This window comes from Mustela lutreola, chromosome 7 (genome assembly GCF_030435805.1).
Source record: "Mustela lutreola isolate mMusLut2 chromosome 7, mMusLut2.pri, whole genome shotgun sequence".
In the NCBI taxonomy this organism is placed as follows: domain Eukaryota; kingdom Metazoa; phylum Chordata; class Mammalia; order Carnivora; family Mustelidae; genus Mustela; species Mustela lutreola.
The window spans coordinates 106,520,277-106,532,974 of record NC_081296.1 but is presented as its reverse complement, the minus strand read 5'-3'; the positions used below and the strand labels follow the sequence as shown (position 1 = coordinate 106,532,974).

At 44.2% G+C, this 12,698-nt stretch overlaps 1 protein-coding gene across 4 annotated transcripts in view; it reads left to right on the top strand.

Annotated features, from left to right (window-relative positions):
* The window catches only part of NID2 (nidogen 2), a 61,917-nt gene that overhangs the window by 9,887 nt on the left and 39,332 nt on the right, over window positions 1-12,698 (top strand). For all 4 annotated transcript variants that reach the window (XR_009355672.1, XM_059182089.1, XM_059182090.1 and 1 more), the window contains exons 3-4: window positions 1,504-1,736; window positions 6,728-7,446. Coding sequence is in view for 3 of the 4 variants with exons in the window: in XM_059182089.1 (XP_059038072.1) it covers window positions 1,504-1,736; window positions 6,728-7,446 (952 nt within the window). In the remaining variant the exon portion in view is untranslated. The remainder of the gene's footprint in view (window positions 1-1,503; window positions 1,737-6,727; window positions 7,447-12,698) is intronic.

Below are 12,698 nucleotides of genomic sequence, written 5' to 3'. Positions count from 1 at the left end.
AGGACTGATTTTACAAGGGCCTGGGTGCTGAGTTTGCAGCTAATTCAGACTCCTGGTCTCTCACTCTGGCCTGCTTTGGCTCCTCCTGTATTTATGAATGTTCACAGGCCGCCTCTGTGACGCCTCCCTAGCCCAAGCCTGATGTCTCACACACCTTCCTCTGGCCTCTACTATCTTCTCCAGTAACTCTCCTGAATTCCAGCCATGGCTGTTCCTGTCTAAGTGTGAGACTGCCCCGGGCAGAGTCTCCCTTCCTTTGCTCCCTTTTCCTTCAGCACCAAGCATAATGTCTAGCTTAGTAGGCACTTGGCTGAATTAAGGTGCAAGTGAATTATTAATTAGAGGAGTTTCCAAACAGCTAACCAGGCAAAATCAGGTGAATGATTATAGATGGTCAGAGAACAGAAATAAATCTACAGGGAATCAGAGAAAACCTCAGAAGGGACATTAGAAGGTTAGGAGGGTTGCCTGGCACAAGGAAACATGAGCAAAAATACAGAAGCATTAAAGTACATGGCACAGAGCAGGAATGTGACATAGTTTGATGAGGATGCAGGGGATCTAGCCCTGGGGAAAGCGTCTGGGGCAGTTATAAACCACCTCGAATGGGATGCTAAGCAGTAGCTAGGGTGGCCTAGTGGTGCTGGGCAAGGACTCTGGAGTCAGCTAGCCTGCCACTGTGTACCAGCAACCTGACCGTAGGCAGATCTGGGATCCCCCATGTCTTCTTTCCTGGTCTGTGAAAGGAGGGTCAGTAACTCAGGTGCTGGTGTGAAAAGGCAGATGCAAGAGAACGAGAGTGAGGCTGTGCAAACAGTGAGGAGGCCTTTTCATCAGCCAATGGCTAACACCATGCCTGTCCATAATAGGGGTTCAGTAAAAAGGTGAATGAATGAATGAATGAATGAGCCACATGAGGCCCAGTGTAGTAAACTAGGGCAGTGGTGGTGGGTATATATGGGTTAATTTTGGTACTGACTCTTAGCTCTTAAAGAGGTTTGGATGAGAGAAATTTGAAACCTTTAAAATATTATTTCTGTAACCTGTGGTTCTTACCTATGCATCTTTTAAGTATTAACCTAAATGATAAAAGAGGATTATGATAATAATATAGCTTACACAATTATAGCTTGGAGAAGAAACCGAAAAGAATATAATGTATAAAAGCAATTTGGGGGCACCTGGGTGGCTCAGTGGGTTAAGCCTCTGCTTTCGGCTCAGGTCATGATCCCAGGGTCCTGGGATCGAGTCCCACATTGGGCTCTCCGCTCAGCGGGGAGCCTACTTCTCTTCCTTTCTCTCCGCCTGTCTCTCTGCCTACTTGTGATCTCTGTCTATCAAATAAATAAAATCTTAAGGAAAAAAAAAAAAAAAGAAGCAGTTTGGAGGAATCCTAAGAAGGGGGAAGACCCTTGTACTTTATGATGCTTTGCCTGCATTCTGTATTGTTTTCTTTTCTTGTTTGTTTTATTAAGAATATTTCCTATTTTTTGTTTTTCATAGCTGAACACTTTCCAGGCAGTTTTGGCATCTGATGAGTCTGATACCTACGCCCTCTTTCTGTACCCCGCCAATGGCCTTCAGTTCTTTGGAACTCGCCCCAAAGAGTCTTACAACGTCCAGCTTGATCTTCCCGCCCGGGTGGGCTTTTGCCGAGGGGAGGTCGATGACCTGAAGAGAGAGGGACCCTATTTCAGCCTGACCAGCACTGAACAGTCTGTGAAAAATCTCTACCAGTAAGTAAGCCTTTCCCTGTCATGACCCTTCGGAGCTACCCAAACTTGAGTGGCCATAAGACCATTGAATAATATCTTGACGGCTTAGGCATCAGGTCAAAACCAGATACTAGATTAGACCCTGGGAGGAGCAAATTCACCAAAATATAAAAGACCCTTTATTCTTCCTGCCCTATTGGGTATAGATACTGGAAACCGAACAGTGTGTATGTGTTTGCACAGCCACTGAGGCTTGCTATGAAAAACATTGCTCTTGGAGCCACATAAAAATGTCCAGTAACATAACTGCCCAGAGTGAGGTTTTTCCAGATTAATCATCTCACAAGGAGGAGATGCTGTGATTTATAATCTTTTGGACAGATACATGTTAAAAGCTAAATCAAGAATAGTGTAATTTGGGGAAAAGGGAAAACCAGACACATGGGTAGCAGTCAGAGGTCTGGGGGTTTCTGTATTGATTTCATTAACTCAAACCATGCTGGTTGGTTTCCCATGAGGTAGCCAGCACATTCCTGAGACCCATCAGAGGCTTACTCTGTAAGTGTAATAATAAGCCCCTTTTGCTCTTTGTCGGTCCACAGAGCCACCATATCTGGGTTAGCACCAGTTGATATTAATTTCAGGGCTTGTGAAAAAAATATCTTTGCTTTTATTCCTTTCCCAAATCCTGATCTAGAAGCCAGGCAGAATACATCAGTTACTTGGCCTCGCTTAATGGCTTCTCCCTTCCATTACATTATTCCTGGGCACTGGAAGACCTGACACTTTTGCATGCCATCTGCTTTGCTCAGCTGCCAGGGAGCAGGCCCCACCACCAAATATGGTTACGCAGAGCTGACATTTATTGAGAGCTTACTATTTGCCAAACACTATAAAACACTTTCCAGAAGTTACCTTAATTAAAACTCATAAGAATCCTAGGAGGTAAGTTCTGTTGCTTTCTCAGTTTGACAAATGAGCTTAGGGACATTACGTTGCCTGTCACCTCGAAGTTACTCAGTGGCAAAAATTTAAGCACAAGCCTGGAGTCCCGAACTACTTCTTCTGTGCGGGAAGCCTGGTCTTGTTTCCCAGGCTTAGGACCCACCTTGGGCATCTTTAAGTCTCCGTCCAGGTGGCCTTTTAGTCCAGATGTGAGAAAACAGCTCCTTGCTTTCTCTCCTCCGGTTCCACCTTCCTGTCCCACTCTGGAGCCCCCAGATTCTCTACACCTCAGACGCTGTTGATCACTGGGGGCCCAGCACTTGAAATTCAAAGATGTCTGAAGCACAGGCCTCGCACACTAGCAGCCCGCATTCTGGGAGGGTCAACAGATGAAAGGATCGACGGTTTCTGAGCGCTGGAATGAGTGCCAACTGTACTTAGGGTACAGGGGGCCAAGCAGCCTGTAGGAAAAAGCAGCTGTGTTCCCCAACCACAGTGATAAAGACCCCACGGCACTCACACATACACGCGTGCGCATGCGTGCCCGTGCACGCATGCACGCACGCACCCATGCACCGGCCTGCGCGCGCATCCTCACAGCGCTCCCATTGACCCTCTTCTGTGCCTGCCCTCGTTTGTATCTTTCATGCTTCCTAGAAACCTCAGAGTGGCTTGATGAGGACAGAAGACGTGGGACTGACAGAGGTATATTTCCTTCGTATAACTTAACATAAAAAAGAAATCACAAACAAGGCCGAATAATGTGAAATAAAAGCACACATTACCCGCTCTCACTACTTCGCGTGATAGCCAGGATTGATAGCCTTTCTAGGACTTTAGCATTCTGCAAAAACTTTTTAAAACCAATAGGGTTCTTTTGCTATCCATGCGGCATTTTCCCATTTATCACTGTCTTATAGGTATCATTCAGGAAGATGTTGATCGTTTTAAGGATAAAAGTTTTAGATTCTCATTTTCATGAAAGATAATTTCTTGAAAGTAGAATTGCTCAGAAAAGCTATACACAGTCGAACATCTTGGTGGACATGAACACACTGCCCCCCAGAGATGTCCAGTTTATGTCCTCACCAGTAAGAGAGAACCGTGATCGGCAGCTTTTCTTTTCAATATTTGTGACTCTGGTTGGTGTCAAATATTTATACTCTCACTCTCATTTCTTTACTAGTGACACCAAACACCTTTTCATATGTGTAATAGCTATTTTTCTATCTTTGTGACTTCTCTGCCTGTCCTTTGCTATCCAAAGAGCTCCTATAAATAAGAAGAGCTCCAAAGACCTCCTATAAAATATAGTGAGGAAATTAATCCTCTTACACAGTGTGAATATTTTTGTCCAGATGTTCCTCTTTAAAATAACTTACCGGGCTGCCTGGGTGGCTCAGTGGGTTAAGTGTCTGCCTTCAGCTCAGGTCATGATCCCAGAATGCTGGGATCCAGACTCACATCGGGCTCCCTGCTTGGCGGGAAGCCTTACTCTCCCCCCCCCCCCTGCCTGTTGCTTGTGTTCCCTCTCTTGTTGTGTCTCTCTCTGTGTCAAATAAATAAATAAAATTAAAAAAAAATAAAATTACTTACATACATCTAGAAGATGTAAATTTAAGGTTGGCAAAGTTATTGCTCTTTTATGATTTCAGATCTTTGTTATTCTTGGAAAGGCCTTCTCTACCTCCAATAATCTCCAATAGAAGATTAATTTAATCTTCTATTTTTACTTTTTAGTATTTAAGTTTTCAAAAATACACAGAAGACTAGAGGGGATAGCTAAATGAACACCCAAAAGCTCATCATTTAGATTTAGAAGTTGTTGACATTTTGACAATATTCATCTTTTTTTTTTTTTTTTTTTGGTTTAAGAATTTTAAAGGAAATTACCAACATCATGCTCATACTAACTACTAGACACTTCAGTATGTATCTCTGAAAAAGAAAGTTATTTTCCTAGTCAATAGAATTTTTGTCTTCCTCAAACTGGTCTTGTAATTGTAAGCTTAAGGGTAATAAAATATGTAATTCATAATAGATTTGGCATAACTCCTCTTCTGGAAATTTAAATCCAGCCATTTGTATTCTTTGAGATTATACTTTTTCTATCTCCTTGAAGACAAATTGCATTTACTAAGCACTAATTATGTGCAGAGCCTCATGACAGACATTTTATGTGGTTTTCTTACTTACTCCTCTTAATGACCCAGGAAAGAAAGCACTGTCATCCCATTTTGTAGCCTTGTTTTCCTTTCTAGAAAACAAATTAAATTCTATCACTAAGCTTTCCAAATGACCCCGGATTTTAGGATAAACTCAAATTGGTTACTTTTCCATCATGAACAACGACAAAAGCCAAGATAGTGATTTATATTTCATTAGAAGGTTATTTTGCTTAACTTCTTTCTGCCATGATTAGTATTTCCCTATTCTTTGAAGCTTTTATAGTTTTCTCTAACGTCAAGAAGAAATTTCACAGCTGCAATACCTCTGATGTGATAATAAATGTGTATCCTCAGATCTTCAGGATTCTCTCTTATTTTCTTACTAAAGTGTTCCTTATTTGCTTGCCAAAAAACACCAACATTAAGTCTTTGAACATACTAAGTATACATAGCATGTTGCACAAAGGATCACAGTTTTGCTTTCTCTGCTCCTCTTTTCCTAAAGTAGCTATAATTACAACAGAAACAGCTTTGCATCTGTACGTGCACATGCATGTGTGTGAGCATACACATGAAGGAGGGAGAGGGAGAGGTAGAGAGAAAGAGAAATTCTTAGAATTGTATTGAAAAATACTACTGCTATAGAAATCCATGTGAATGTGATCAGTACCTACCCAAAGCAGCAAAAGTCTCTTGTTATTATAATGATTTGATAATTTTCTTATTATCTTATTAGTCATTAACTCTTATACCTCACTGACTGACTTTTGAGGCAATCCTGTAACATGGGGGACTTTGAGCCTGGTATTTTCACATAGACCAGAGAAGAATAAAAACTGGTACATTCAAGCTAGCAAGACCCTTGTTTGTTCAAAGTTGCTTTTAAAAATTTTTTTAGAAATTTTTTTAAACTACATATAAAATATGTAGTTATTCTCTTTAGAATGTGTCATTGACTAAAATAATGCATCACTGGAACATTTGGAAAACTGAATGGGGTCCGTGTTCTTTTCTAGTAAAGAAAACGCATGAGCTCTCTGGTTCTAGATGTTTCTGAACACCTCTCCTGTGTAACCCATGGCATTTTGACTAAGCTACTTTCTTATAGTCCCCTTAACTTTGTTCTGCATTTGCTCAGCATTTTTTAGATGTGGGCATTTATTTTTCTTTGAGTTTTTTTACATCGACTCACCATTCTTTGTCAATTAGTTAATTGATTAATCCATATGATTAAACAGGGAAATGTCTGTAACATTCCGGAGACCAGTGATAATTCAGTTGCTGACTGACTGTAGTATATTGGTTTTCTGACATAATGTAGATGTTTAGAGCATGGGTTTGGCGGAAGTGCTGAATTCAAGTCCAAGCTCTGCCAATTATTCATTGTATGACCTTAAAAATATTTGTTAGCCTCTCTAAACCTGTTTTCTCCTCTGTAAAATGAGGCACATCACTGCCTCTACCTTGAAGATTGTTCTGAAGAACATTAAGCATTTTCTACATGACTAAGTCTCAAAAGTATGTAGGAGTAATTAGTGTTTAAGTGTTTGGCACAGATTTTTACGCATACATTTTCCTGAGTGTGTTAAAAGTAGAGAAGGTATAAACTATTCCCACATTCCCTATTTGCTTTCAAATAGCTAGATTTTAGACAAAATGTGTGAATTTTAGAGCAGATTTCTGATTTGATGGTCTAGCCTTCTGAAACCTCATGTTAAGAGGTAGTTTATGTCAAAATTCTAGTATACTCCTTTTAGTTACCATGTAGGCCTGGTTTTATGCTTGTGAAAACTCTGAATCTGATCTTAATAGTCTTCCAGTTTTCAAATAAATTGCTCACTGTTGTGGGATGCTGGGTAAACGGACACTTTTGTCATGCACTCTTTCCTTTTCATTTAGACAGAGCAACCTGGGGGTTCCTGGAGTGTGGGCTTTTCATATCGGCAGCACCTCCCCACTGGACAATATCAGACCAGCCACCCTTGGAGGAGACCTTACCAAAGCCCGCCCTTCACCTCCCCTAGAGCAGTCCTTCGGCCCTACAGCAGCTCCAGAAAGTGACTACACTGAAGACAATCTGGATTACTATGATGAGAATGAGGGAGAAGTGGAGTACCCCCCAAGTGAGCCAGAGGACACATGGAAAGGCCATAGCAGCATTGAGGTTTCCTTCCAGCCGAAAGCTGAGTCAAGACCTTTAGGAGGTGGGATATCTCTACCAGATTCTGATCCGGCCTCCCCTTTGCCACAGCTGACAGCTAGTGATCGGCCCCTCTCGCCTGAAACTGAATCGGCCACCTTGGAGCCTCAAACCAAAGAGGGGAGAGCTCCAGGTGGGGTAGATGCCCCAGATCTAAATGGCGCAGTCGAGTCTTCTGAACAGCAAGGGAACAGAAGCCCAGCACCTTCAAAGATAGAAGAAGATTCACCGGGTCTGACCTGGGGAGCCCCGCCTCCCCACGCAGCGGGACCGTCCCTGCCTTCAGAAGAGGATGTCCCTCCAGCCCACCCCGAAGGAAAGGCCATTCTGAATTACCCCGTGCTAGCTCACACTCCACCACTGGGGCTGGGGAGGCAAGTGCTGGGTGTGGAGGACGTCATCGGTTCCAACACTGAAGGTAAGTGCTTGAGAAGACTGGGTGCTGGGATTTCATTTTGCAAAAGCTGGTTTGCACAAGAGTTGCGATTTTTCTCTTCAGCGAGTTGGTGCAACGTTTAGCAAAACAAAGATTGGAACGGACTTTTTAAACCTATGTTTCAGGAGATGGAGTATCTTTGCCAAATAAATCTTGGCAGGCAAATTCTGTTGGAATCTCTTGACCATTAATAATGTTTTTTGCAAACGGGCCCCATGAAGCAAGTGGGGAAGAACTGGGCTGCTCGTGCCAGCTATGCTCTCAAGTGTAATGAGGTATTTCAGCTTGAAAGTTCAGCAAAGGTGAAACGTTCTGAGGTTTCATATACATTGCAGGGGTGGAGGGGTTAAGGCTGTCGTTTTGAGTGGCTGGGTGTAGTGGCTCAAATGAACATTCCAGATTCGTACTCTGTTGTGGGACAATGCGTGTGCTCCCCTTGGTTAGAGATGCATTGCTGGTGTGTGGGAGCAGAGACCCATGGGGCAAGAAAGTTGCTAACCACCTGTGTCTTGTCATTTCTGGTTCATGGCTGTGCAGCTGTGGTATTCACCTCCCTGGAGTCTTGTCCTCATTTCATGACTCACTGACCAGAGCGAGCGGCCAGAAGAGAAATGCCGAGAGGAGGCAGTGGTTAATTAACACAGACATGGAGCCATTTCGCCTTCTCTTCCTAGTTGAGACTTGTCACATCAGTTCTTTCTTCCCAGTCAGGGATGTAAACACAGGAGTGAGAAACTGAGCAGGGATTCATTCCATTTGTTCCAGGGACTGCTCATCTGATCTCTAATAGGAGAAAAGGGGCCAAAGGTGAAAGCCCTCTTCAGGACTTCTTTCCCCCTTCACCCCCCACCATTTCTGTGTCCCATTCTTTTGTAGTAAAAACATGTTGACCCAGCAAAGGGGACCTTCTGGGTTCTTCTGCTGTGGTAGTGATCTGCAAGAATATGCTTGAAGAAATGTCTATTTTAGGAGGAAAGAAACTATTTTGTGATGAAAGTGGCATTGTGCCTTGAGTAGAGGGAGAGCGCTGGTGTCAGAATTAGGTTTGAATCCTAGCTGTGCTGCCTCGCTTGTTTGCATGCTGCTGCCTGGGTGACTTGAGGCAACTCATGGAACCCTCAAGTCACTCGGATTTCTCCTAAATTTGCTGAGGGAACAAAATGAGATAATCAAGTTCTTAGTGCCTGCACGAGTTGATCCTTTATAAGTGAATCCTTTATAAATGGTGGCTGCTTTAACTCTTCAACAGGCTTGTTGAACCACCAGGCCTTCATGTGTGCTGAAGGGCCACATTTCTGCCAAATCCAAGATGTGAATTTGATCGGAAGGCTTTAGAACCTCCATACCCTTCTGACAACCTCCTGACTTTTCAGCGAAGATTCTGTATATTTAAAGAAAACGTAAAGCCAAGTATCAAAAAGATTTTTGGTAAAGGGATTTTGAAGTGAAGAGGAATCCTAAAATGGTCTTTTCATTTGTGATTTCCTGCCCTGGGAAGAGGTTGGAATATTAAGAAGCAGATTTGTGGAGTGATTTATTAAAGAGTTCAGAAGAAGGGGCCGTACAGCCTGCTTTGAGCTGTGAGAGTTGAGCTCACTGGAGTGACAGGGGAGGAGGCTTAAGGAACATTGAGAACAGAGGGGGCAGCCATCATCCTGGGGCATGAACTCTGATATTTAGCAGCTGCTGGAGGGCGACTCCTCCTGACGCCTTAGAAGTAGCAGAATGCATATGAAAAAGCTGATTAATGTACTAAGACATTTAGAAAAAGAAATGTAACTAGATGTTTTTGAACCTTTAAGGACAAAAAAAGACAGCAACCGCATGTTAGAAAGCACAGAGGGATGACTTTAAAACTTGAAAGCGTAGAGGGAAAATGGGTGAGCTTCTGTTTTCCCTTCAGGCTTTAGGAAGACTGTGTGGATTATGGAACCATACAGTTGTTAGATAATTTTTTTTTTTCCCCAGACAAAACATGGGCACCCAAGAGGTCCGTCAGGCAAAAGTTGACTTCCTCTGGGACAGCTGATGGGTGTGGTAACAAAGACACCCACAGAACATGGCCTACGAGTGCCCAACTCTGAGCCATCTTGCCTGGCTCTTTCTACTGATGGCATGGAGAAGCATCGATTTCAGTGCTAGGTGCACTTGAGTTTGATTCCCAACTCTGCTGGGTGGTTTGGGATAAGGTGTATACTCTGTTTGATCTTCAATTTCCCCAGCTATAACATGGAGGAAATGTGCACCTTGTGAAGCAGCTGTGAGAATTAAAATTGAATATGGGCAGCACCAAGTCCAACACATTTTAATTTCCCCTTTAAACTTAGAAGTCATCTTGTCAAACAAAGATACTAAGATTTAGTTAAAGAACCCCTAAATATCTCTCCCTTTCTTTTAAAAAAAAAATTTCCCCTTAGGGACTCTTTCCATGGACTTTTCTTGTTGTTGAGAAATCTAGATTCTTTTCAGAAAATGTGTACACCACGCCAGAATGTCCCAACCACACTCCAGTTCTGGCCTCAAGTGTATCATTTGCTTTCTTCTGTTTTCATAGAGCACATAACCAGCAATAAAATGGAAATGCAGACATTCTCTGTCTGAGGTGCCTTGTTTCTCCAGGGAGCTCCAGTAGCATATTGACAACCCAGACAGTTCCCTGTGCACCTGACATATGCCCTTCTCTGACCAAGGCACTAGTAGAAGTTTGGGCTGGCATTTCCTGAATTTCCGGTGGGATGCAAAGTGGGACCTTGGCTTTAGTTTGTGCTGTCACCATCAATCTTCTGAACTGCCTTATGAAGCAGATACTGTCATTCTTCCCATACTACAGAGGAAGGAGCTGAAGCCTGGAAATACTGAGTGACTTGTCTAAGAAGCTAGGAAGCCATGGAAGGACTGGCCCAAGCTGTAAGCTAACCAGTAGAGGGAAGCCCCACGTGTGCCTGCAGTCTGGGAAGTCTTCATGGAGGAGGAGGGCTGGGGAAACAGTCCACACAGAGGACTAACGACTGTGGAAATGTAGAGAGGGAGAGAGTTGAGGGAGCAGGTGAGCAAGACAAGGACGACAGCTAATCAGAAAGGACCACCTGTGGGTGGCGAGCAGGGATGATGACCCAGAGCTCGTAGGTATCCTTATACCTGCGGAGGTGGTGCTGTGAGGAGCAGCATCTTGCCTCCGTCTGCATGGTGAGTGAGAAGGGGAGGGACAACTGGCTTTCAAAACCTCTTCATACTCCATTGTGGTTTCCTCGTGTTCCTCCTTAGATGGCAGCTGAGCCGGGAAAGCCCGGGGTGTCACAGGAATTTCCCTGCGGCTTCTAGTCCCACCCTACTTTTGGCTTTGGGAAAGGTTACAGGAATGTGTTCCTCATGTGGCTTCCATCCCGGGATGGACTGGAGCAGGCTCTGCCTCCCCATCCAGGCTTCCAGATGAGAAAGCCTTTCCTGAGGGCCCAGCTCCACGTGGTTTGGGATCTGTGAACACCAGTAGCTCCCATACCCGTGAAGACACCTGCAAGGGAGAACCTGCTGGGGTCACGGTCCTAATAATTATTTGCTCAACCAGCATCGCTATATACACACACACACACACACACGCGCGCGTGCGCGCCCGCGTGTGTGTGGCAAAGCATGCCACTGTTTTTCATTACAAAGTTGGATGCGTTTTTTCTGACTAATCAATCATTCTTCAAGGCAGGGAAACTTAGGAAGATCTTTCCTGCAGTGAAAATGTGGGTCCTTTTCTTGAGCAGTAAAAGCTGTTAAAAATAAAAGTCGCTCCAGCTGCCAGGGGCAGCCCCCTGCTGGACACCCTCTGTCCCCTCTGTGCTCCTACACTGTGCCTGGAGCCTGCCCCCCTTCCATCTTCCACGTGGCTGGGCCAGAGCCCTTAGCAAAGGAGGGCAGCCCAAGGCTGAAGACAGGCACTTAAAGGTTGCCAGCAAAATGAAGACTGAAAGACACATCAAATCTAGGGTAGAGTTTTTCGCTTTCATGAGTAACTTCCAATTAGGACAAATCCCAAGTACTTTGGCCATGCCTTTGCTTCTTTTCTCTTATGTATCCCCACCCCATCTTTTTCTTTCTATTAAGGCTATGAAAAGAGTAAAAAAGCATTAAATGGAAAAAGAAATGAGATTTAAAAGTCCTCATGTGAAGATTGCTTTACCTACTATGTAACCACACTTCACAAAGCCTTTGCAAACTGAGTGCTTCAGACCTGGCAGGCCTCCGCCCTCGTGCTGTGCCCCGAGAAGCCAGTAGGCTGGTCTCAACTGTCTCAGTCTCTGTGACAGGTGCTATCGGGCAGAAGGTGGGTCCCGAAGGGTCTGAAAGCTTGTGGGGAAATTCAGGAGACAGGAGACCATGGGAGAAAAATGATTTCTCAGTGTGGACTCTAGTCCCCTTACATCTGAGTCACCTGGGGCCCTTCTTTAAAATGCCAATTTCGGGGCGCCTGGGTGGCTCAGTGGGTTAAGCCGCTGCCTTCGGCTCGGGTCATGATCTCAGGGTCCTGGGATCGAGTCCCGCATCGGGCTCTCTGCTCAGCAGGGAGCCTGCTTCCTTCTCTCTCTCTCTCTCTCTCTGCCTGCCTCTCAGTGTACTTGTGATTTCTCTCTGTCAAATAAATAAATGAAATCTTTAAAAAAAAAAAAAAATAAATAAAATAAAATGCCAATTTCAACACCCCTCTTTTACCTTCCGAACCAGAATCAGGTCTCTTGCAGATTCCAAAGGCCACGCCCGAGTACTGCCCGGAGTAATGGAAAGATCATGGGATTTAGAGCCGGAAGAACCATCTTATCTCCATGGGCCTTAGTTTTCTCCTTTGTAAAATGGAGATAATATCTCTTTACCAGAATAGGAAGAAGTGTGTGAAAACACATCCAAAATTCTGCTGCGAAGAAGCATACAAATGATCACTGAATTGCCACTTGGTTTTGGGATACGCTTATCGCACATTTCATCCAGCTGGGATTTCAGACATGGATTCTCTACCTTCAAGGCGAGCAGCTTTGGATCTATCTGCATTTCCCATAGAAATCTGAGAAGGCCTGTTGGCCAGAAGTCTGGCTTTCCTTGCCTGGGATTGATAGCTGCATGTGGGATCCTATTTCTAGGTCCAGTTTTGCCTCTTCTCCGGGGAGGGACCTGGCTTCTGGGCTTCCTCCACTAAAGGATCTGCACATTGCATGCCTGTGGACCTGGGCCCAAGTGGAAATAAGCCCTGAGTC